The sequence below is a fragment of the Rhyacophila brunnea genome, unplaced genomic scaffold (genome assembly GCF_057557595.1).
Source record: "Rhyacophila brunnea isolate RB1 unplaced genomic scaffold, BYU_Rbru_1.0 scaffold_2, whole genome shotgun sequence".
Lineage (NCBI taxonomy): Eukaryota > Metazoa > Arthropoda > Insecta > Trichoptera > Rhyacophilidae > Rhyacophila > Rhyacophila brunnea.
In genome coordinates this window covers 461439-485609 of record NW_028232859.1, presented here as the reverse complement: position 1 = coordinate 485609, position 24171 = coordinate 461439, and the positions used below count along the sequence as shown (strand labels likewise).

The 24171-nt window shown below is 34.8% G+C and overlaps 1 protein-coding gene across 1 annotated transcript; it reads left to right on the top strand.

Moving 5' to 3' along the window:
* Positions 1-1447: 1447 nt before the first annotated feature.
* Positions 1448-22685, top strand: Sardh (Sarcosine dehydrogenase). The gene is made up of 16 exons (XM_085947140.1): positions 1448-1820; positions 4463-4573; positions 6624-6766; positions 7287-7499; positions 7610-7733; positions 8087-8292; positions 8591-8777; positions 9075-9165; positions 10125-10377; positions 10969-11088; positions 11783-11925; positions 14272-14380; positions 15976-16124; positions 17062-17303; positions 21270-21436; positions 22157-22685. The coding sequence occupies exons 1-16, from the start codon at positions 1709-1711 to the stop codon at positions 22481-22483; spliced, it is 2697 nt and encodes an 898-aa protein (XP_085803266.1). The 5' UTR covers positions 1448-1708; the 3' UTR covers positions 22484-22685.
* The last annotated feature ends 1486 nt before the right edge of the window (positions 22686-24171 follow it).

The following is a 24171-nucleotide window of genomic DNA, read 5'->3' as shown; positions in this document are numbered from 1 at the left end:
ACTTCTATACTATTGTGAAGCGCGCTGGCTATTTCGTGAAAAAAAGGGTCAAATCATAATGTTGAAATATGAGGCAAATTTGTTTAGGAACGATAATTTTGTTAAATTTGTCTATTTGGTTGAAATTTAAAAAAAAAAATGAGTAAATAAATCAATGCAAGGACCATTAATGCATTCACTGACTTGAATAAAAATTGGAGCTTTGGAAATCAAAATTACAAAAAAAATGAGTTTGCCATGTCTCCATTTTTAAATGATTCCTACGCCAGATATATTGAAGCAAACAAAAATCTATTTACTGAATTCTTGGTTGGTTTGTTAATATACTTCACATTAATAGTAAAAAAGTCGCCTGCGGCGCTGCTTTGTTTAAGGCAGGGGCGGGCAAACTTTTTGGATGGAGGGCCAAATTCAAGAATTCAAAATGAGCGGTGGGCCGCAAGTAAAATACCATTTTTAGATATACACTATTTAATATCACGAAAAATAAACATTTCAAAAAAATTAATGAGGAGAATGAAACTGTTGTACATTTTTTAACATTTTTTTAAAATTCAGGTGTTAATTTTGTAGTTGATATTCTCAATACTGCTTGTAAATGGGCATCGGAGATATTTGATCGAAAAGAATTTTTATTGAGGTTCATGATTGAAAATTTTTGTTCACATATATAGGTTGATCCAAAAATAACGAACATTTTTCTTGCATAATCTTTAAGTTGGTCGAATTTGTCTGAATAAAGAGCATTGAAAAATTTGGAGATTTCTTCACGACGATGCAATTCTCTTAAATCAGTGTCACACTGCAGATCAATAATCTCAAGTTGTAGCTCTGTCGGTTCACTATCAATATCTATTGAAAATGGATCGCGTACTATTGCTAAACACATTTTAATCTATTGACAATATATTTTTTTTAAATATATAAAAAAGTTATTCGTAATCAGAAGTACAATTAATGATGGTGGCCGCAAAAAATACCCGGCGGGCCGCAGTTTGCCCTCCCCTGGTTTAAGGGCTATTAAATATGTGGCTGTGGTTGTCCTGGGGGCCCGCTTCAGGATGTGGGGCCATTGATAGAATCCATTTGTCAATGAACGATGATGAACTTGGATTGAGTGTGCCAATAAACAAGCACATTCATCGAGTGACAAACAAATTAATTTAAAAATGAATATAATATAAGTAGTAAAACCTTCTTTATTTTTGTATCTATTTTTTTTCATTTTTGTATTAGTACATTGTTGACTATTTTAAAATGTGTCTGTATTATTATTTAATAAAATAAAGAGGGGGAGGTGCCAAGATTAGTTTTTTTTAAAGGGAGGCGTAGTAACATGAAGTTTGGAAACCACTGCTTTACTGTACGTTATTAAGCGATAAACATTGTCAATATTTTGCCTCTGTATTCACAACTAATAATAAATTATAAATAACTCATATCATTCAGTTATATTTTGCTTTTCGTCTCGTAATGTCCACACAATCTTTTACACCACTCTTTGTGTTCAATATACCTATTATTTTTCTTATAAAATTATACTTTCATGATAATTATTGTTATCACGTTTCTTTTCGGTGAGAGACAACGATCACATTGGTTTTAAAACATCATTAAATTCTATTCCGGTAACGCCAATAGGAATTTTAATTTAAGTTTATTGTAACCATTTAATAAATATTGTGCACTTGTTTGACTCAATAATAATATGTTTCGTTTTACTAACTTTAGTGTTAAAAATAAACATGCAATAAAGACATTCTCGAAAAGATGTATGTCAAATGCTTCACTCCCGGCAAGCGCAGATGTTGTGATACTTGGTAAGGGCTCAATACCATCTAATATAATTAATATTACTAAATAAATTGAGATGCCATGGAGACTAAAGAATATGTTAATAACATAATAACCAATCTTTTATTGAATGAAAAATTCACATGATTTTAAGAATGTACAATTAATTCTAATTATTGGACATACATAATTTTGAAAACACATGAGAAAATATAGCCAATAGAAAAAATCTTTTTTGAAAAAAAGTAAGCAGGAATCGAACCTGCGTCTCTTGGGTAAAGCGCCCTGCGCATTACCACTATGTAAGTACTACAAATTATTCGTTGAATAAAAGAAATAGTTAAGTACTACTTAAAATTATTAGCTAGTTCAAATAAGTTACAACAGAAAATATTGGAGTGATCCGTGACGTCGGTTAGTAATTAAAGTAATAAATACTTTAATTTAGAATACAAAAACCTTACAAAAACCGATCGCCTACCGTAACTCAATTTGGAGAGCGCTTATGAGCAGGTATTAAAAAGGCCAATAGTTAAAATTTGTCGCAATTAAGCATGGCAGTCGTAGCATAGTGGTAATGCACAGGGCGCGATACCCAAGAGACGCAGGTTCGATCCTGCCGGGTGTCGTATTTTTTTTCAAAAAAGATTTTTTCTATTGGCTATATTTTCACATGAGTGTTTTCAGAATTATGTATGTTCAATAATCTCCATCGTCAAGGTAGGTATATTATAAAAGTCGAAAAATAAGCATTTGGGCTATACTGTTGGCATCACTAGGTACATTATTTATAAGTAGGTAGGTACATATTGTGTTTCACAAGCATAGTGAACCAAGTCCATTCTGGTTATTACAACGTTTTTCTTAGCTCGTATTTAATCGGTGGTTTTTTGTCCGGTACAAATCTTGCAATCGATTTTTAACTAACTTCCCGACTAGCTAGACATTTGAAACTTTTAGAATATATCAGAACACGATACCAATGCTTTTAGCCATCTTTAAGTAGATTTGAATTCATTTTTAGTTAATTGTATTTTGCATGAAAAGTTATTTCGACACCATTATTGGTTGCTAGGGCTCTGGGGTCCTAGCAACTAAAATATTAATATATACGTGCGTTACTATAGAAAACAATATGACATGTCAAAATGACATTTCAGTATTATTTCTATCAAGCACAATTTTTTTTTTGATCGTGCTAGTCAAGTCAAGTTTATATGATTCAACGGAAAATTTAAAAACGTTGTAGGTACTTATATAAAAAGTTCTTTTTATCTTGTAATTACTTTTATTTTGTTAACTGTCAATGCATGGTGGAACTGCATTGTATTGTTGTTTTTATTTAATAAAACGCAATTTTTTTATTGCGTTTTATTAAATAAAAACAACAATCTTGTAATTATTTTTGAGTAAGCTAGGTTCAAACATAATATTTGAGTATTTCTTATTCTTTAATGGTATGATGTCCCTTAGATAATAACTTAAATGTACCCAAAGTAACACTTCAGAATTGGAAGTACCTATACCTTTACATAATTAGAAATACTCAATTTTATGTTCGAACCTAGCTTACCCGAAAATAACCCGAATGGACTTAGTTCACTATGCTTGTGAACCACTCATATATTACTTAAAATAATATGCCATATGTATAAAGTAATAAATAATAATTCAACATTAAAACATTAACTTTCTGCCCCATAATTTTCCACTTTACCATTTCCGACTAACTAGGATATAATTTTATTTATGTGTGGATATTGTAATGCATAATATTATTTTGTACTTAGCCGTGTTTTGGTAATTAGTTGAGGTCAGTGACAACTTTATTTAATACCTCTATTGTGATAAGATAACACACATTGTGTTGTTTATTTTTTATGTATTACGGAGGAACTAGGGTCGTCCTCTCGTCCAGCGAGTACGGCTTGCCGGACTGCCGTCCGAAGCGCCTAGATTTAGGCGTGACAAATTTTCGAATAACGAATTATTGTATATTTCAGGCCTGCTGTTTTCATACGCCTCATTGTTAAATAAAAAAGCTACCTATCACTCCTTCATTGTAAAGTGAACTAACGATATGAACATTATCCCATTGGGGGGGGGGGGGGTCACCAAAGAGTCACGGGCCAGAGTCGGCTCTGGAAGATATGAAAACGTAGATATCTATAATAGTTTGTTATTTAGTGAATAGTGAATAATAAATACGATATGTACACATGAAGATTTAAACAAAACAATAATATTTTAGTAATATTTACTTTCATTCAAACAATATGAGATGAGGATACTTTATGATTTTGCATTATAATACTCGTATGCAGCGTAATATGTCTAAGACGCATTCTGCAATTTTTTGGATATATTGTACGGCGCGGACCAGACAACCTGGAGACACTGGTGGTTTTCGGTGGCCTCCAGGGAAGGCGAAGCAGGGGAAGAGCGCCTGCACGCTGGAGCGACCAAGTGAAAGTGCTGACTGGGGCCACTGGAGGCACCATTCATTCTTCCCTGAGAGAAGCGGAAGATCGAGAAGGATGGAAAGTCTTGGTCGCTCAAATGATGGCAAAAAAGTGATCACGATCCTCAGCCATGAGTGTACGACCAAGAAGAAGAGATGCAGGGTTTATTTATTTACTTCTTACACGATATTATATTTGATTTTCAGGAGGAGGAATTGCTGGATGCAGCACACTGTATCAACTTTCAAGAAGGGGTGTAAATGCTATTTTACTGGAAAGAGCCAAAATTACTTCAGGCACTACGTGGCACACGGCAGGTAAAGAAGTCGTACCTAGGTACCTACATAATACGATTGGGTGCAAATAATATTTTATTATTTGGGAATGTACCTTAACATACTAAATACATATCAATTGTACCTATATATAGATACTTACCACATAATATATTACATATTATATTGTATATTATTATCACTGGTGTTTATTCACGTGCCTATGTTCAATCCCGAGGTTCCGGGATTAGACAACGTGCGGTACGTAGATACCGTACGAGTAACATACTAGTGATGCTAATGAACTTACCACCGAGAAAATTCACATTAATAATAATGTAGAACTTTCTTCATTCGTAAGTCAGGTTAAACGGAATATTAAATTAAAACATTATGGTTATTTTTCCTATCCTGCAATCTCGTGAAAGTTACAAGATTAATCGTATTTTTCTGAGATGTTTTTACAATATTTATCAGTATTTTAGCGTGGATACATGCTTTTGTCTTGACCCCCGGGCGGATTCGTTACGAAAATCGTACAGGCGTAACGAGAAATAATGTCACAAAAGTTGCGCGGCCGCTAGAGACTCCAACGGTTATAGTAGGTCAGGAGTGGCGAACCTATCCTGCGGCCCGCGGCGAAAATATTTTCCTAAAAAAACATGCCGACTGTTTGGCACGTCAGACAGTCGAAAACGGTTTTTTGGGAAATTTTGCCACGCGTATGTAAAAAGGTTCACTGTAGTAGGTATTAACAAAGTTCAAGCTGTTCTATAATTTTTCTTTAATACTTACGCAGAGACAAGTCGTTTATTTATGTAGTCTTGATAATGTGCATGAACAGTTTTTATTAGGTACGAGTATGTAAGGTAAGTTCTCTTCGACAAGATGGTTTTCCGATATCCCCTCTGAGAATAATGTAGGTACTCTTACAATTAATAATTTAAAAAATATATTTCCACATTCAACACCGATTTAGAACATTTTTTATGATAAATGTAGAGTTGTCACTTCATATCTTTGCACTCAGTTATATGTTTTACCTATTTATTTATTACTACATATATTAATACAGGTGAATATCATTTGATCTAATTTAACGCGAGGTAATCAGTCGAAGAGGCGTATCAGTACAGTAAAAAAGTGAAAAAATGCAAAATTATAAAGCGTATACTCTACTAATGAATAAGTAAATAGTCGTATATAATTCGTCAGCAATAGCGATTGGCATTTTTTTCTTTCGAATTTGGACAACCAGCATTCAGAGAATCAGTTGGCAAAGCATGTATCCATGTTTAATAATTTTGGCCGTCAGTGTTTTTAAGTAACCATCATCTTATGGGCCCAGGGGGGGAACCCCCTCGCGAGGCGCAAAGCGCCGAGTTTTTATATTAACTCCATTAGTCTATTACAATGGTTCGAAATCGAGTTTTCTTTAATAATTGTAGAATGTTTGATAAACGAAGAAATTTAAAATATACAGCAATGTTGGTGGAAATGAATAACACGCGGGTATGTAGTTTTTGCGTATTGCCACGAATACATTTTGTTCTAATCACACAATTGAAAACACGTCACAATTTAATATTCAAAAAATATATTTATAACTTATAACATTCGACCGTGTTTAGGAAAAAGGGCGTAACCCTCACAGAACAAATTTTAAAGGAGGGGCTAACAACGTTGAATGATGTTAGTTTAATATTTATTTAAAAAATAGGCACATACATTGGGTGCATGATGATTGATGATTTGGTGTAATATATTTTCGATCTAATAATAATTAAAGAAGTTATTACAGAAAAATCATTAAAATTGTGGGTAAATGCTTTTTTCCTTAAATTCAAACATAATTAAAGCTCGATTAAAACCTGAATTTAGATAATAATTCGGCATTTGCGGCTTACTTCCTTTTTATAGAACGTGTATTTAGATGTATACCTACATTGTTAAGCACTTTTCGAAAAATCGAGGGTTACGCCCTTTTTCCTAAACACAGTCGAGTCATGTTCTGGGTACCTAGGTATATAATGGTATTGATTATTAGAGATAGATACACGAACATACGTCTTCTTCATTGTATTTCCATCAGGTCTGGTATGGAGCCTTCGTCCAAGTGACGTGGAAGTCCAGCTGCTTGGAGTGTCGCGAAATGTATACAGCAGGCTCGAACAGGAGACTGGTCAGCCGTCGGGCTGGATCAACAATGGCGGACTATTTATATCTCACACAAAGGTGTTAATCAAGTTATTCATAATTATTATGCTTATGATGATATAATATTTGTATGTAAGAATCGCAGGGCTCGAAATGGACCGGAGAGCACCGCAGCGCCGTTCCATTTCATAAAATTCCCACAATTATCGCTCCGTCTTGTGGACAAAATAATTTGACCGTCTGAAGTGGATAAGCCATATAACAAAGTATCTAACACACTTATTTTTTTAAATACACATAAAATTAGAAAACTATGTATCAATGTATATATTTATATACCTAATGTAAATATTTTCATAAAATTATCGAGCGCTTCGGTTCGTAAAATTTTCCATTTCGAGTGCTGTAAGAATGTGAGTAATAAGAACAGTGATACATCATGTAATACCACCCCGAAAATGCTGCGTACAACAAAGGGAGGGGAGCGGAAGGGGCTAGTGGAAATCTTCGACAACATAATATTATGTTCGATCCCCATTGATGATGACCTACCTACCAAAGTTTTAAATCGTTAAAGCGCCAAAACATTTTCTTTAAGGTTCGCAGTGACGAATACGAGCGCCTTGCGACTCTGGGCAAAGGATTCGGCGTGGAGAGCGAAATGATGTCGGGGGAAGAAGCCGGGAAGAGGTTTCCTTTGCTGGATGGGAGCGCCATGCACGCTGCACTCCTCAGCCCTGCCGACGGTGTCGTCGACCCCGCGATGGCCTGCGCTGCACTAACCAAAGCTGCGAAGAATAATGGCTGTCAGGTTAGTAAAAATAAAATCATCGGTACCTAAATTCATATATTGAATCAACACATTTTTTTGTAAATAACTAGTACCTACCTAGCTTAATATTGATTATTAATCATCATCAGGTATTTGAAAATACGCCCGTTCTCCAAATCCTGACTGGTGCCAACAGTCTTGGCAGCATGGAGGTGAAGGGAGTGGTTACAGGAAAAGGCCAAATTGAAACTAAATGTGTCGTCAATTGTTCAGGTAAGTGGATACGTTTCTCCCATATTGCATAATGTTTTGTATGAACAGTACAGTACAATATTTATTTGTATGAACAGTGGTATCATCGGTAGCTATCACATCATCTTCCAAATTCTTCAATTACTTTTCTATTCGAAATTAAAAGTGGATTAACTAAATAATACTGAGCAGCAGCTGGCGGGTTAAACCAATTTTCTGGAATGTGATTGCCATTTTTGGCTATTGGAAAGTATATGATGGAAATTAATAGATATATTATGTACTCGTACCTATACTTACAGACATATAAGTAAATTTTCGCTTAAAGCCTCAGTGACGAGACATAAACAAGAAATAATTCTCATTGGTTTCAGGAGTTTGGGGTGATAACGTTTCCCGTCTGGTGGGCAGCCGCTTGCCGCTGATTCCGATGAAGCACGCTTACGTCGTTTCGGAGACCATGGCTGGCGTGAGAGGAATGCCCAACGTCAGAGACCATGACTCTGCCTTCTACTTCAGAGTGCAAGGAGATTCCCTCTGCATGGGGGGTTACGAAGGAAACCCTCACTTACTCGATAAAGTGAGCTGTTTGTCTTTTGAATTTCGTGGGGTTTGTTTATATAAATGGGTTACATGCACGCCTGCGCCTCTTGTTGATAATATTATTAAATGGATTCATAATATTCACTACTTTTGGCGGTAGGTATAACGAACGCCAATTCCAACTGCACTAGTAGCGCCAAGATATTATACCTATATAAGAGTAGGTATGAGTACCTACCTGCATGATTAATTCATAAAAAAATAAGTAATGAAATGGCTATATTATATAATAAATGGCTATAGTAATAGATTTGTTAATTGATCATTCATTACAGGGAGTTCCAGAAAACTTCGAGTTCCAGCTTTACGAATTAGATTGGTCAACTTTCAGCTCCCATATTGACGGAGCGAGTGCTTTGTGTCCCGCATTTGCAAAAGCCGGCATCAAGAGCACGGTATGTGGACCGGAGTCTTTCACTCCTGACCACAAGCCACTGATGGGAGAAGATACACAACTCTTTGGTAAGACGACAGGTGGCTATTTATCGTAGAAAATGTCGGATTGAGATAATAAAATTACTCCTCCTTATGCAGCTTTAGTCTCACTATCCCCAACATGTCACGCGGTCCAACTACCTCTCTCAGAATAGATCAGCTGACTCTGGTCTCCTTCTATTATATTATGTTAAGGAGCATCTTGTATGCTTTAAACTCTTCCATTTTTTAGATATGGCATGTCCAACGAATTTAGATAAATTCCACATGGCTTGATAATAATTCACTTTATTCATATTTTACGTTTTATCTTTGTCATTTCAGGGCTTTATCACAATTGTGGCTACAATTCAGCCGGAATGATGTTTTCCCCAGGATGCGCTGATCAAATGGCCGATTGGGTTCTCAAAGGGCGGTGTGTACCTATTATATATAATTATATCCTAATTATTAACTATATCACGGTATCCCTAGAGGGAGATCGAGTAAGTCCATACTACCTTCACCCTGCCCGGTGCCCTGGTTTGTCGAGTCACCTCTGAACAGATATTGACACTAGATGGAGAGAAGCGATTTGCAACTATATTATGAATTTGATGTTCAGGAAGACATTGCACACAAATTTGAGTGCACACGAAATTATACAGCGTAGAGCTGAGAATTACAGGTGTCGAGAGCTCGGTAAAATAATAAAAAATTGTAAAAATTATTCTTCTTCTTCTTATTGTGCCATCCCTTATTGGAGGTCGGCCACCATCAAGGCTATCTTATCTTTGTCGTCTGCTACCCGGAACAGTTCAGTGGAGCTGCACTCGTACCAATCACGGAGGTTCTTAAGCCACGCTTCCCATCGATCTTTCCTTGAATGTCAAGTTGGGGAATGCTGTATTTTTGTCCTGTCATACTGTGGCCGAGGTACTGTAGTTTCCTGGTTTTGATACTACGTAGAACTTCTCGGTCCTTCCCCATTCGATTGAGAACTTCAACATTTGTCACCCGGTCAGTCCAAGGAATTTTGAGGATGCGTCTATACAGCCACATCTCGAAAGCTTCAAGTCTCCGTAACATCTCTTGGTTTAGCGTCCATACTTCCATACCATAGAAAAGAATAATTGAGAGAACATAACAACGTACCATGCGCAGTCTCAGACCTAGGTTAAGATCTCGATTGCTAAGGAGGCGTCTCATGTTGAGAAAGGCGCTCCTTGCGATCTCAATTCTAGTTTTTATTTCCTGAGACTGGTCCCAATTCTCATTGACCCATGTACCTAGGTAGTATTAATAATAGGTAGTAGGTACCGATCACACTTAGATGGCTATCATATACTAATATTTTCCACAAAATAAGTAAATCTAATCAACATTTATAAATAGGCCGTCTCTGCCGATGTTCACGTTCGATGTCCGGCGATTTTCGCCGCCGCAAAACACGAACCTTGATTGGGCCCGGGAACGGAGCCACGAAGCCTACGCAAAGAACTACTGTCTGGTGTTCCCGCACGACGAGAGTCTGGCTGGAAGGTGGCTGAGGGAGTCGCCTATCCATGACGAGCTTGTGAAGGATGGAGCCGTCATGCAGGCCAGGGGAGCTTGGGAAAGACCAGCATTTTATGTCAAAAACGACATTGTAAGATTGCCAATTCATTCTATAAAAATGTATTATGAACCTTACTATTCAATCAATTAGGTAATCGGTAGATGTAGTCTTTCAATATACCTACACTCTAGCGTAGTGGTGGGGAACCGGTGGCGTAATTACGTCATCACAAAAGTAGACATACAGCATTGTTCGGCTCCGGACCCCTAAGAACGGAAGAAATAAAAATTATTTAAGTGAATGGATGAATAATAATTCTTCTGCCACGCCGTCAAGACCTCATGACTGAGGATCGAGGAACCTTCTCAACGGGTTGGTGCCACTCCTCTCGATACTCTACGACACGCAAGGCCTGTAGCGACTGGAAGTTACGTGGTACTCGCGAATAATGTTTACGCTCAAGCTCACTGTCAGGAGTGTCAAAATTATAAAATGAGGCAATATCATAGGTAGGTATCTATTCAGTCTAGTAAAAAAATAATTAATGGGGAAGATACCCAGTTAGGAATTAAATATCCTAATCATGGAACTATCGCTATGTATGCCAGTCCAATGTTTCAATAAAGTATCCACATCTACCATCAAGCTGAACACACCTTTTTCACCACATTTATTTTCCAGATTCCTGTGCCGAAATACGATTGGGGTGGATATTATGGCCACGTGAAGAATTCTGACAGACGCTACGAGCACATGCTGAAAGGAGATTATTCTTTCGGATTTTCAAAGCACCATAGTAAAGTAAGTTCCAAAATAGATATCTTTAACCAACCTACCTACCTAGTAGGTACCTACATTAGATTATGAAATAAAACCAAAACATTGAAACAATGGCCCCCACAAGGGGGGGTCTGACAGGACTCTAGCTTTGGGGCCCGGGCTCAGGAGGGGCCCGGCGAGGCGAGTCCACCAGATAAGTGAGATAAACACACATCACAAAATTGCTTTAATAGTAAAAAAAAAGTCACCTGCTTCCTTCAATACTGATATTATTTAAATTATGTGGTTGTACAATAAAAGTTTTAATTGTGTATCGATACGCGACATCTCCATGATTCAAATGGATGTATTAAAATAAGCAAAAAAACACTAAATATACACATTAATTTTACCACGTACACCATTTGGAAAACGCTATTGTAGAGCGTCGCACCACCTTTATCCTTAGCGATAGGTAGGGGGGCCCGCCATAGATCCTATCCTGGGGGGCCGGTTCAGGTGTGGGGCTCATGATTGAAACACATCGCTAGGAAACACACTGGATTTTATTTTGAAAGTAAGATAATAGTTTTGTTTTTTCATAATACCATTTTTTTCCATCTCGCAGCACGTTTATTTAAATCAATTCCAACAATATGTATATTATGATTTTTTTCGTTTCAAGTTTGCACACAGTGTTAATAAATAAATGCACCTAATTAAATTTGGTATAAAGATAGGTGAAGAAGCCATGCAGTGCCGTACCAAGGCGACCCTATTTGACATGTCTTACTACGGAAAATTCTACCTCACTGGACCGGATGCGCAAATTGCTGCTAATTGGATTTTCACCGCCAATCTGGAGAGAGAAGGAAATAAGTACTTAAATATATATTAATTTTCTTTTTATTGATCTAAAGATAGTATACTTTGCACTTTTGATTTAAAAACTAAGTATATTTAATTAATGCATTTCTTTGCTCTGAAAACTCGTACCTTACTGTATTATACATTAGCAATAGCCCGGCACTTCTTCCGCATGAAATAGGGAAATACAAAGTGTATACATAGTATACAAAATGAAGAAATCTGTTTCGATTTTTTTTTTCAAGATAATGAGAATACCACGGTTGGATCTATATAGGGGTGCACCTTTACCCAGCCGCCAGCCAGCACGTCAGTTACCTAGTCACTAGTGCAGCGCTCGAAATGGAAAAGTTTACGAACCGGAGCGCTCGACAAATTTTCTGAAGATATTTACATTGTAATCAAATCGTATGTGTATTTTATAAAGATAAGTGTGTCAGATTTTCTATTCTATGGCCTATCTAGCTCAGACGGACAACATATTTTTTCCACGAGACGGAGCGATAATTTTACAAATGTCACGAGTCGGAACGGCGCTCCGGTGCGTTCCGTTCCATTTCGAGCACTGCACTAGTGCATATCATAATATTCGACTTGGAGCTCGAGTTAGCCCGCACGATAAACAATGATTGGATGTGGTCGCGCCTCTCTACTCGCACCTTACCTCACCACTCCATCGTTGTTAACTGACCACTTAACCTACTTGTCATGAATTGTTGTAAAAGCGTTATTTTAGAAAAGTTTTATTTTATAACTTTGAAGCCATATCATGTCAAGATGAGTTTTAAATTATAGAGTGATTAAATTGATACCAATAATGTAGTCTATAGACTTTGCAAGTTCCATCAATATTGGTTCTATAACGGAGCAACTAGACAGACGAGACAACAGATTCATGTTATACTATGGAAGTTAATAGTCAAAACGCTAATCGAACGAAATGACAAATGGACATTTCAATTATATTGTTAGTATGTATAAATTTCCAGATCGAAACGTCGATTAGGTATACAATTGTTAATGTCAATTAGTAGGTTGCGATTCAGTGACGTACCCTGGGGGTGTACATAGATGCCACGTTACTTATTGTTAAGGGCCCGCTGAAGAGCCCGCGCTTCAAATATAATTCAGTATAAAAAGGACCTCGGCGTCGTAACTACGTCAATTTAAATCGATCTTTTCGCAAAAATCACTAATCATCGGAGATTTTATTTCAAGAAATATTATTATTATTACTGATAATTTCTGCCGCGCGGAGAATTATTATTATTTTATGAACACCTGCGAGATGAAGCCGATCAGAAAACAGGGCTGTCAAAATAATATTAAGCATTCATATTTTTTAAATGTTAATTTCATCATGGTTTTTAATCAAACCTGTGCAAGTACGTACTGATAACTTGGGTGGATTTTGTAGCAAACATACTATTGATATATATACGGGTATATTATTATTATAACCCAATTCAAATTGAACATAGGTTGATACTCAAATACTATTATAGTATGTTTATGATTTCGAGAAAATAATACGATGGTATAATTAATCCATATCAATTATTTGAAAACATTACATTCGCACTTTGCACAAAATTACAAACACATTCGAAGTTTGCCGCACACGTACAGACCACGTGATATTTGTTTACGCAAAATCGTCGCTTTTCAAAATGGCGAATTTGATTACCAGATTTTACTGCGATGAATCAGTATGTTCCTTTTTGTCTTTTTTTATTCGTAGGTTTGTTTACTATGTACACCGAGAAATTTCCATTTATAAACTCGGAAACGATTTTTACAGAAGAGTTTTGGAATATAATGCAACCAAAACTGGAAAAAATTCTATCATGGGTGTTGACTTCCTGAATTAGCTAAGCCCAGGTCCATGCCACTACGTGAACCACAGTGGATGTTAAGCCATTTCCACACTGGCAACAAGTTGCTGGCAACCTCATTAAATTTTACGATACTTACCATAATTGCTTAAGAAATTTTACAATAATTATCGTAAAATCTAACGAGGTTGCCAGCAAATTAACTTGTTGCCAGTGTGGACCCGGCATTAGATGCACAAAACTTAAATAATATATATTATAAATAAAAATTTAAAATTATAAATATATATTATGATTTATGTCTTCGACAGCCCTGATGAAATAAATGTGAAATATGAGTCGGATCAGTCACAGAGCAAATTTATTAACACAAACAACTTTGACACGACCTTTTTATATTAACTAGTAGACCAGATATTATGGACCACATGTTAAAAAATCATATTTTCAATTCTCAAGGCCAATTCTGTAGAACGTCCTCTTAAGACACTGACTTATTTTTATGTGTGTGTTTTTTTTCCAGCAAAGTTGTATACACATGTGTATTAAATGAGGCAGGTGGTGTTGAGGCAGATCTCACAGTGAGTATCATGGACAATGGCACTGGAAATCTTCACGAGCCCATTTTCAAGGCAATTATTAATCACTTATAACTTTATAACATAATCTACTCAAAATTTTGTTGTCTACGCATATGCAGAGAATGCACAGGAAAGAATAATTTTCGGAATTTTAACAGAATTCCTTTCAAATAGTATCATGCAACGAGAATATTATACTAAGAATAAAAATTAGAAGATAAAAAGAACTTTTTATACCTATACAACGTTTTAAATTTTTCTGTTGATTCATATAAACTTGACTTGACTAGCTTAAACGATCAAAAAAATTTGTGCTTGAAATACTGAATAATGGAATGTCATTTCATATTGATATTCCATAGTAACGCACGTATATATTATTTAATAATTTAGTTATTAGGACCCCCTAGAAACCAATAATGGTATAGTAATAACTTTTCATACAAAACAGAATTAACTAAAAATGAATTCAATTCTACTTAAACATAGCTAAAAGAATTAAAAAATGCATTGGCATCGTGTTCTGATATATTCTAAAAGTTTCAAATGTCTAGCTAGTCGGGAAGTTAGTTAAAAATCGATTGCAAGATTTGTACCGGACAAACAACCACCGGACAAATAAGAATACGACCTAAGAAAAACGTTGTAAAATATAGATAATTTGAAACGCTCAGTAACATACCTAGAAAAAATACTACCTACAGACCTACAAAGTTATCTGTAGCATGGCCAAAAATGGAACTACGAACTACCATAAGACGCCATTTTGAAAATTTCATTCGAATGTAAGATTTTGTCCAGTTACGAGCCTCGATTTGGTAGTTTTCGACAGTGGCTCCCCCATCCCATTCTTCAGATAAATTTGTAGGTCTGTACCTATATCTTCAAATCTGATATATTAATCATTAGAAAATTTCCTTCTGAGGCGGACAAAACCGGACCAGATTTATTTATTAAAATTAGAAAAAGTAGGTACTGTAAAAAATGCGTTTTATTAAATTAAACTAATAATACAATTCATTTCCACAACGAATTGACAGTTAACACAATAAAAGAAAAAGTATTAATCATTGAATAAAAATATTCTGTGCATAAGAAATTTCGAACAAAACGTTTATGGACCTCTTATTTAAATGTTATTATGTAAAAAAATTGTTATAATAAAAGTATCAAAAAAATCAGTAACAGTGGTGGTGGAACTGCAGTAAGCTAGGTTGGCGACCTCGAGTCCTTTTTTCGAGGTGGAGTGACTGCGCACAATTTCAGAATCAGTTCGCACATAGTTTTTAATGTTGAAATCAGGGCTCGAAATGGACCGGAACGCACCGGAGCGCCGTTCCGGTTCATACAATTCCCAAATTATCGCTTCATCTCGTGTAAATATTAATTTGACCGTCTGAGCGGGATATGTCATAGTATAAAAAAAAAACTAACACAATCGTTTTTTTATGTACATATATGTATATAATTGGATAAGTAACAGTGTTAATATTTTCGTAAAATTATCAAGCGCTCCGGTTCGTAAAATTTTCGATTTCGAGCGCTAGTTGAAATAGAAAATTGTGTCATTGTTTTATTTAACAACTTAAAAAACAAAAATCCACCGTGATTTTTAAACATTGGCAGTGATTTTTTTATGATTTCAGGGGCGAGGGTTTTACATAGTTGCGAGTGGATTTTCAGCCCAAAGTACTCTTAGTCACATGCAGAAAGTTATCTACCAAAAAGGTCTTAAAGCGACGCTCACGGACGTCACTGAACAGCTAGGAATAATTTCTTTGCAAGGACCCGAAAGGTAAAATCACGCACATTCCATCACAAGTATTATCCCGGCGGCATAGCTCGGAAAATCCAATGACTAAAATTGTGCATTAGGTATTGTATAAAACGATGACCTTTCGTATGATGAATAAGCATAATATCCTAAGGGTCGTTTTAAAGATACTTTATTGAACCGCATCAAAATTCAGACAAGAGTCTCTAAATAACGAAATGGCGGAGAAATATTCAATTTTCATGTACCTATTGTGTATGATTAAAATTATTTTACGGTGCTGAATACTAATTTAAAGTGAAACTTGATCTGTTGCATTAAATTGGAAATCAATGAAACACCAATACACTAATTATCATATGAAGCATACCTATACGGACAGCAGACCTATACAATAGTTTTACAGTTGGGCTATACCTACTTCAGTTGATGCATGGTCTAAAAAGATCGTGGCTAGGCGATGCGCTGATTGTGCAAATGACGCGTGCCGAACGAAATATAATTTGTCATAAAAATCCAACATGCGTCCATTTAATGTTATGTTTATTGTTATATTACTAATAATAATAGTATATTCATTGACTTGTTTTCTTTTTTAAGTACATACGTAAAGTTTTTTAGTCATCTTTACACGATTTAAGAATATTTTCATCCGACGCCATGACAAAACAAATCGACGTGCGGACACCTCTACTGTCGGTCTCCGATTGGCGACTAGTGAGAAATTTCGTCGCACCTACTGTTGAAAATTATTTGCCGTTTCACTGAAATACGCTCTTAAAACTTTGCTTGATCAACTTGGCTACAGGTCATTCTCGCACATTTTAAAACAGCATCACTGTCGTAAAGCTACCATGACTTCTCGAAACTCTGCATGCCCGAATCTATTACTCGTTTTTGTTATCAATAGTTTGTGTTTGCAATGTGCATACCTAATCTTCTCTTACTGATTGTGCAGTCAAGAGATTCTTCAAAAACTGACAGATACAGGATTCAGCGATGGAGCTTTCCCCGTCGGCACGCACCAGGCGGTCGGGTCCGGCAGGTGCAGGGCGCTGAGGGTCGGCTGGGCAGGCGAACTCGGCTGGGAGCTGCACACTCCCGCCGCTGATCTGCCGAAGCTCCTCTCCTCCTTAGTGAAGGTCGGAGGGTGGAAGCACGGAGGATGGAGGGCGCTCACATCGCTCAGTGCCGAAAAGGGTATTTTTTATTGATAATAATTTAGATAATAATAGATAATCTATAATATAAAAATCAATATTTGTTTGTTTGTTTGTTCGTATTTTATGCGCTGCCATACCGTTCATCCGATTGCGATAAAACTTTGTCAACTTATTGCTTGCACTTGCGCGAAGAGTATAGGCTATATCTTATATATAAAAATGAATGTCTGTCTGTCTGCCTGTCTTTCTGTCTGTCCCCTCTGCGTTCCTATAAAATTCATCCGATTGCGATGAAATTTTGGTAAGTGGTTGTATGCACACCCGTGATGGTTTTTAAACTAGAAAAATCATCATCTTCTTCTTCTTCTTCTTCATTATATTTTCTTTTATTCGTATGGTTCCTATACTATTCATCCGATTGCGACGAAATTTTCGTCAGTTATTGTACGCACACCCGCAAAGGTTTCTAAATTAGAAAAACCATTTTCTTCTTCTACATTACATCTTCTTTTATTCGTATGGTTCCTATACCATTCATCCGATTACGATGAAACCTTCGTCAGTTGTTGTGGTAACACCCGCAAAGGTTTCTGAATTAGTACAACCATCTTCTTCTTCTTTTTCATTATATCTTCTTTTATTCGTATGGTTACTATACCATTCATCCGATTGCAACGAAACCTTCGTCAGTTGCTGTGGTAACACCCGCAAAGGTTTCTGAATTAGTACAACCATCTTCTTCTTCTATTCTATATTCTTCTATTCGTATGCGTTCCTATTCCATTCATCCGATTGCAATAAAACTTTCGTCACTAATTGTGGCAACACCCGCGAAGGTTTCTGAATTATTACAACTATCTTCTTCTTCTATTTTATCTTCTTCTATTCGCAATGAAACTTTGGTGAGTTGTCGTGCGCATGCCCACGAAGATTTCTGAATTAGAAAATCATCTTCTTCTTCTATTCGTATGCGTTCCTATACCATTCATCCGATTGCGATGAAACTTTTGACCAGTTGTTGTGCGCACGCCCGCGAAGGTTTCTGAATTAGTACAACCATCTTCTTCTTTTTCTATTCGTATGCGTTCCTATACCATTCATTGGATTACAATGAAATTTTGATCAAGTGTTGTGCTCACGCCCGCAAAGGTTTCTGAATTGATACAACCATTTTCTTCTATTCTATCTTATTCTATTCGTATGCGTTCCTATACCATTTATTCGATTACAATGAAATTTTGATCAAGTAACCAGAAACGACACGTGCAGATTTGCGAATAATTACAGTCTGATATTTTGTTAGTAATGTATCCATACAGCACATTTCTTAGATATTGGACTCATGGAAGGATGATAAAAATACCTACTGTATAAAAAATGGGGCGGCATTTTATCTAGGGACGTCACTGGTTATTGGTTACAATAAATTATTAGATGCAACTGATGTTCACCGCAGCAAGTATCAATGAAGACAAGTGCATGCATTTTATTTAATTTAATAAATCCTATGTATCATATCATGGCTAGTGGAAATAAAACAATCAAAACTTATTATAATCAAGCAGCAGAGACTTCGTTGACGACAGTCGTTGGTGGAGTGAAGAGTATGGCATGATTACCGAAGGCAATACATCAGTACCTATGTATTTTTTGGGACAGTTAATGGTTGTATGCAGAACCTCGTCAGTAAAATGGTATTATGAGACAAACTATAAATCACTCCTTCATAAAAACAAGGACGAACAAAAAGAATTTATTGATCGGGCAATTAAAAATATTCAATCAACAAACCTAATGAAATTTATCGGCTAATATAACATATTCAAACATAATATCTGCTTGTTATTTTGCCTGAAACATAATCACTAAATAATTACAATATAAAAAGAACTTTTTATATACCACGTGTTTAATTTTTCTGTTGAATCATATAAACTTGACAATTCTATGTATTAATAAATGCTTTTTTGTATTTGATAGAAATACTGAATAAATATAGAATACTGAAATGTCATTTTGATATTTCATATTGATTTCTATAGTAACGCACGTATATATTAATAATTTAGTTGCTAGGACCCCTTAGCAACCATTAATAGTGTTTTACTTTTTACGATTTTTTTCCGAAATAACTTTCTATACAAAAAAGAATTAACTGAAAATTAATTCAATTCTGCTTAAAGATGGCTAAAGTATTAAAAGAATGGATTGTCGTCGTGTTCTGATAATATATTCTAAACGTTTCAAATGTCCAGCTAGTCGGGAAATTAGTTAAAAATCTTCAATCGTCCAATACAAATCTAGGACAAACAAGAAAAATTTTGTACTGGACAAACAAGACGATACCCCCAGTTCAATAGGGGAACAACTCATAGAACATTGTTCCAAGATAATGGCGTTTGAATTTTTTTGTTAGTAATTCTCATTTTAATTTTAAAGCCTTGATTTCGTTGAAAGTGTATATTTTTTTATATTTAATTTAGTGGAATTCATCAATGCACAATGAAATTATACATTTTAATAAGGAATTAACCAATAAATTTGATTGTATAACAGAATTACTAATTAATCTCAGAAGGGGGGACATGCTCGTCGAAGGTTAAAATTGAGTTTTTATTGTATTTTCAAACCATGATCCTGGACACTCCTTAAACGTTGTAGATAATCTATTTATATAATTTTGAAGCCTTATTATCCTTTATAGTTATTTTAAACATTTGTTTTAGTGTTTTAGAATATAGTCATATTTCGGTACATAACTGTGCAGTGGTGTTAAATTTTTTTACATTTATTAATTTTTAAACGCATTTATAAAACCATTAGTATAATTTATCACGAGATAATTTTTGTAAAATATTCACGATAAAAATTATATTGATAATCTCTGTGATCCCAAATTTGACAAGAATTAGGCATTTTATTATTCAAAAATCGGCAAGATTAACACATTTGAAGATGATTCTAAGGATACTTATTATAAGCTATGTTTTTGACCATTCAAGTGTGATATACATCTTATGAATAATGATTGCTTTATAATAATTATTGACCTAAGAATAAGGTAGTGTTTTTTTGAAATACGCCATTTCTTTTGTCATTCCCCAGTGGTTAAGCTACAACATACGGCCGTAGCCATAAATTGACAAACTATAATTGAAGTAGGGAGTATTATTATAAAGCAATCATTATTCATAAGATGTATATCACACTTGAATGGTCAAAAACATAGCTTATAATAAGTATCCTTAGAATCATCTTCAAATGTGTTAATCTTGCCGATTTTTGAATAATAAAATGCCTAATTCTTGTCAAATTTGGGATCACAGAGATTATCAATATACTTAATATTTTATCGTGAATATTTTACAAAAATTATCTCGTGATAAATTATACTAATGGTTTTATAAATGCGTTTAAAAATTAATAAATGTAAAAAAATTTAACACCACTGCACAGTTATGTACCGAAATATGACTATATTCTAAAACACTAAAATAAATGTTTAAAATAACTATAAAGGATAATAAGGCTTCAAAATTATATAAATAGATTATCTACAACGTTTAAGGAGTGTCCAGGATCATGGTTTGAAAATACAATAAAAACTCAATTTCGACCTACGACGAGCACGTGGGCCGTTAAAGACATTTTTAACTATTTTTTGGCTGAATTATAAAGAGAAGACTTTTCTACATCGAATGGCATTCTTAACTCAAAACCTTTAAACTATGAGTTGTACCCCTATTGAACTGTGGTATCGAAGAATACGAGCTAGTAAAAACGTGGTAAAACCGTTCAGTGATGGGAAATATATGAAAGTAGCGTGGTTAAAATGCTCCTTTTTGCAACTTTTTCAATAGAATTTAAAAAAAAAATCTCGTGAAAAACTCATGCCAGTCAAAAAATAATATTGGTGAAATTTTGGCACGCGCACATAAAAAGGTTCCCCAACCCTGTTATAAATATCCCTCTATGTATACATACTCTTGCTTTTAATATTCAGGATATCATTTGTGGAACGCTGATATACGAGCTGATGATACACCATTAGAAGCTGGGATCGGCTTCACCTGCAGGAAGGAAGGTGAATACATTGGCAAAAAATGCATCGACAGACAAAGGGTTGAAGGACTTTTTAAAAAATACGCCTTCTTCACATTAGATGTCAAGGCGAGTACCTTTCTCCATAATAACTATCTATTAGATATCAGCTGATGAGTCGGCATCCATTTGCGGCAAGCACTTGAGATTTTTTATGATCCATAAAATATAATTGACCATACCTACCAACATAACACGCGACTTGTAGGTCTGTTGAATTATTTCAATAACATTTTTTATATGAATTGCAAAATTTAAAAAAAATTATAACTTGCAGTAAAATGTGTAGGTCGTAGGATAAAGCGTAAATGTAAATAAATTTACTCCCAGTCTTTCTGGCATAGAGACGAGAGATTTTGACGATTCATTATTTGAACTTAAAAAATATTAATGTATTACATACATGACATAACAGAACAACGATAAAATGACCTTTCAGTAAAAATATAAATTTAATATTGAAATTTTCCTATCTCTATTATGTTAATAGATTTTTAATAGCACAGATTTTCAATACGCTATAATAAATCAAATTATATACCTAATTTCTGCATTCCTAATCGCTAGAAGCCTCAAATAAACGGGACTTTGCTGGAAAGCTTAGGATTTCTCATCTTAATCAATATAACATGTTCAAAATGATTGGGTGACTAGGTACAATGAAATAATGACCTAACCTAAATAGATTCCACAAAAATTAATGTTTCATTTTTCCCCTGGCTGCTCTGTTTTGTCATGTTCCATTTTGTCCGGTTACCCTATTTACAGTTGTTTATTCTTTTTTTTCAGAAACCGTTATTTGGCTTAGAAGTTGTATACCGCAATGGAGAAGTTTGTGGAATTCTAAGACGAGGAGATTATGCGTATTACCTTGATAAGCCAATCGGTGTTTCTTATATTAGTAATAAAGAAAAGGATACCCCGGTAACTAATAAATATCTGCTAGACGGTGAATACGAAATTGAAAGTCTCGGAGTAAAACATAAAGCAACGATCCATTTGAAGACCCCATTCGATCCAAAAAGTTTAAGAATTCAAGGAATTTATGACGACTTGAGACAGGGACCTTTGGATGAGATGTCCGGACAGAATGAAAGAGCAGGAGGTTGCGAATGAACACCGACACAATTCCAAATGTTTGAAAATCGCGGGACTATTCATTTCCCTTCTGCAGTGTTACCACGCTGTTGAAAATACAATATTATGTTGTTTATGGTTGGATGTATTTTTATCAATAAAACCTTGTATAAGTACGGTAATTTTCTATAATAAGTTATGCTTCAAATACACTCTATGACGATCGGTCATATATATGTCCAAAAACCCGTTTTTTATGTTGGCGTCCTGTGTCACAGGGTGTCACAGAGTGTAAATACGATGTTATAGCTGTCATACAATATGTATGTATAAATGTCGGAATGGCATAGATTTGATCATATACACTAAAACGCTCTTAGCATAATATATGTGCCCGATCGTCATTATAGTCTATTTGAACCTTTCGTAGCTACCTATATCACTAAATAAAATATTATATAATATATTTTACTAGAAATCACACGGTAGGTACGTGATTTAATCTACAAAAAATATAGTAATTATTATTACATTCTACAATATTAATTATATAATAGCAGAGCCAACTATCTCGCTAGGTCTATGGACGGCTTGGCGTCCTAATAACATGGTGACAATAAAATTGTGAAATACCTAAATCTAATAAAAATTATATGAGTAAATGACGACATAGTTTTCCACTTGTTTCCACTTGATAGTTTGACAAATGGCTAAAAAAAATTTCTAGTAAAAGGTTTACAAACTTCCCTGTGGGTAGTAATTTATTAGAATAGGTATCAACAATGCACCTACTGAATAAATCTTCTAAATATTAGTAATTGTGAAATTATTCCGAATACCTATATAAACTTTAATGGCATTCTGAAATGAAATAAAAAAATCTATGTTAAAAACAAAAAAATATAAAATCTAAATATGGACCACCATGTTGGAAAATATAATCTATTCAGTGTGGCATACATTAAAAAAACCATAATAATATGCGTTGTAAAAAATAGTCTCTAAATAGACGAATGGTAAATTATTAAGGATCAGTCAAACACACCTTAAAATAAGTAAATCAGGAAGAAATATTTTCAAATACACACATTTATTTTTGAATAAAGAACGATCCGGGGTTGGTTCTTTTTAACCTATCGGACAGGACAATTAATTTAGCACACAATCGCTCGCCAAAACAGAAAAAGCCGTAAGATTGTTTCAATGCACCCATATACTCAAAACTACCTGTCATCGGTACAAAAGCTCACGGTGAACTGCATACCTCCCATACAATAAAATTAACATAATATTGTAACCGTGTGTAATACTTAAATAGAATAATAATATAGTTTCATTAACGGCAAGATGATAATACTAAAAACTAATACTAAATACTAAAAACGCGAAGAAAAATAAAAAATCGGTGTGTGTACTTATGTACGCGCGTTAGAAGTTATACTTCTTTGGCGTAACAAAACAAAAACAAAACTAAACTTGTGATAAACTAGGTTCTTCGACTAGCTCTTAATTATCTTGTTAAATCACACACTCAAGAAAAAGGACCGCTTATTGGAACACCGTTGGTTTATTTCTATTCAATTTAACTTTTATTACTAAATAATTATATAATTATTTATCGTTGTTTTTATTTTTAAAGTAATGTGGTCTATATATAATTTGGTAATAATTATTTAAGTAGTGTCGCGTAATAAATGGTTGTACGTTCGGATGATAACCGAACAATC

Bases quoted from the DNA above. Each gene is read 5' to 3' on its own strand.
- Sardh (XM_085947140.1), top strand. From the start codon at position 1,709: ATGTTTCGTTTTACTAACTTTAGTGTTAAAAATAAACATGCAATAAAG. The intron at 4,574-6,623 runs GTAAAGAAGTCG...TATTTCCATCAG, and splicing joins CACTACGTGGCACACGGCAG to GTCTGGTATGGAGCCTTCGT. The intron at 14,381-15,975 runs GCAATTATTAAT...TTATGATTTCAG, and splicing joins TTCACGAGCCCATTTTCAAG to GGGCGAGGGTTTTACATAGT.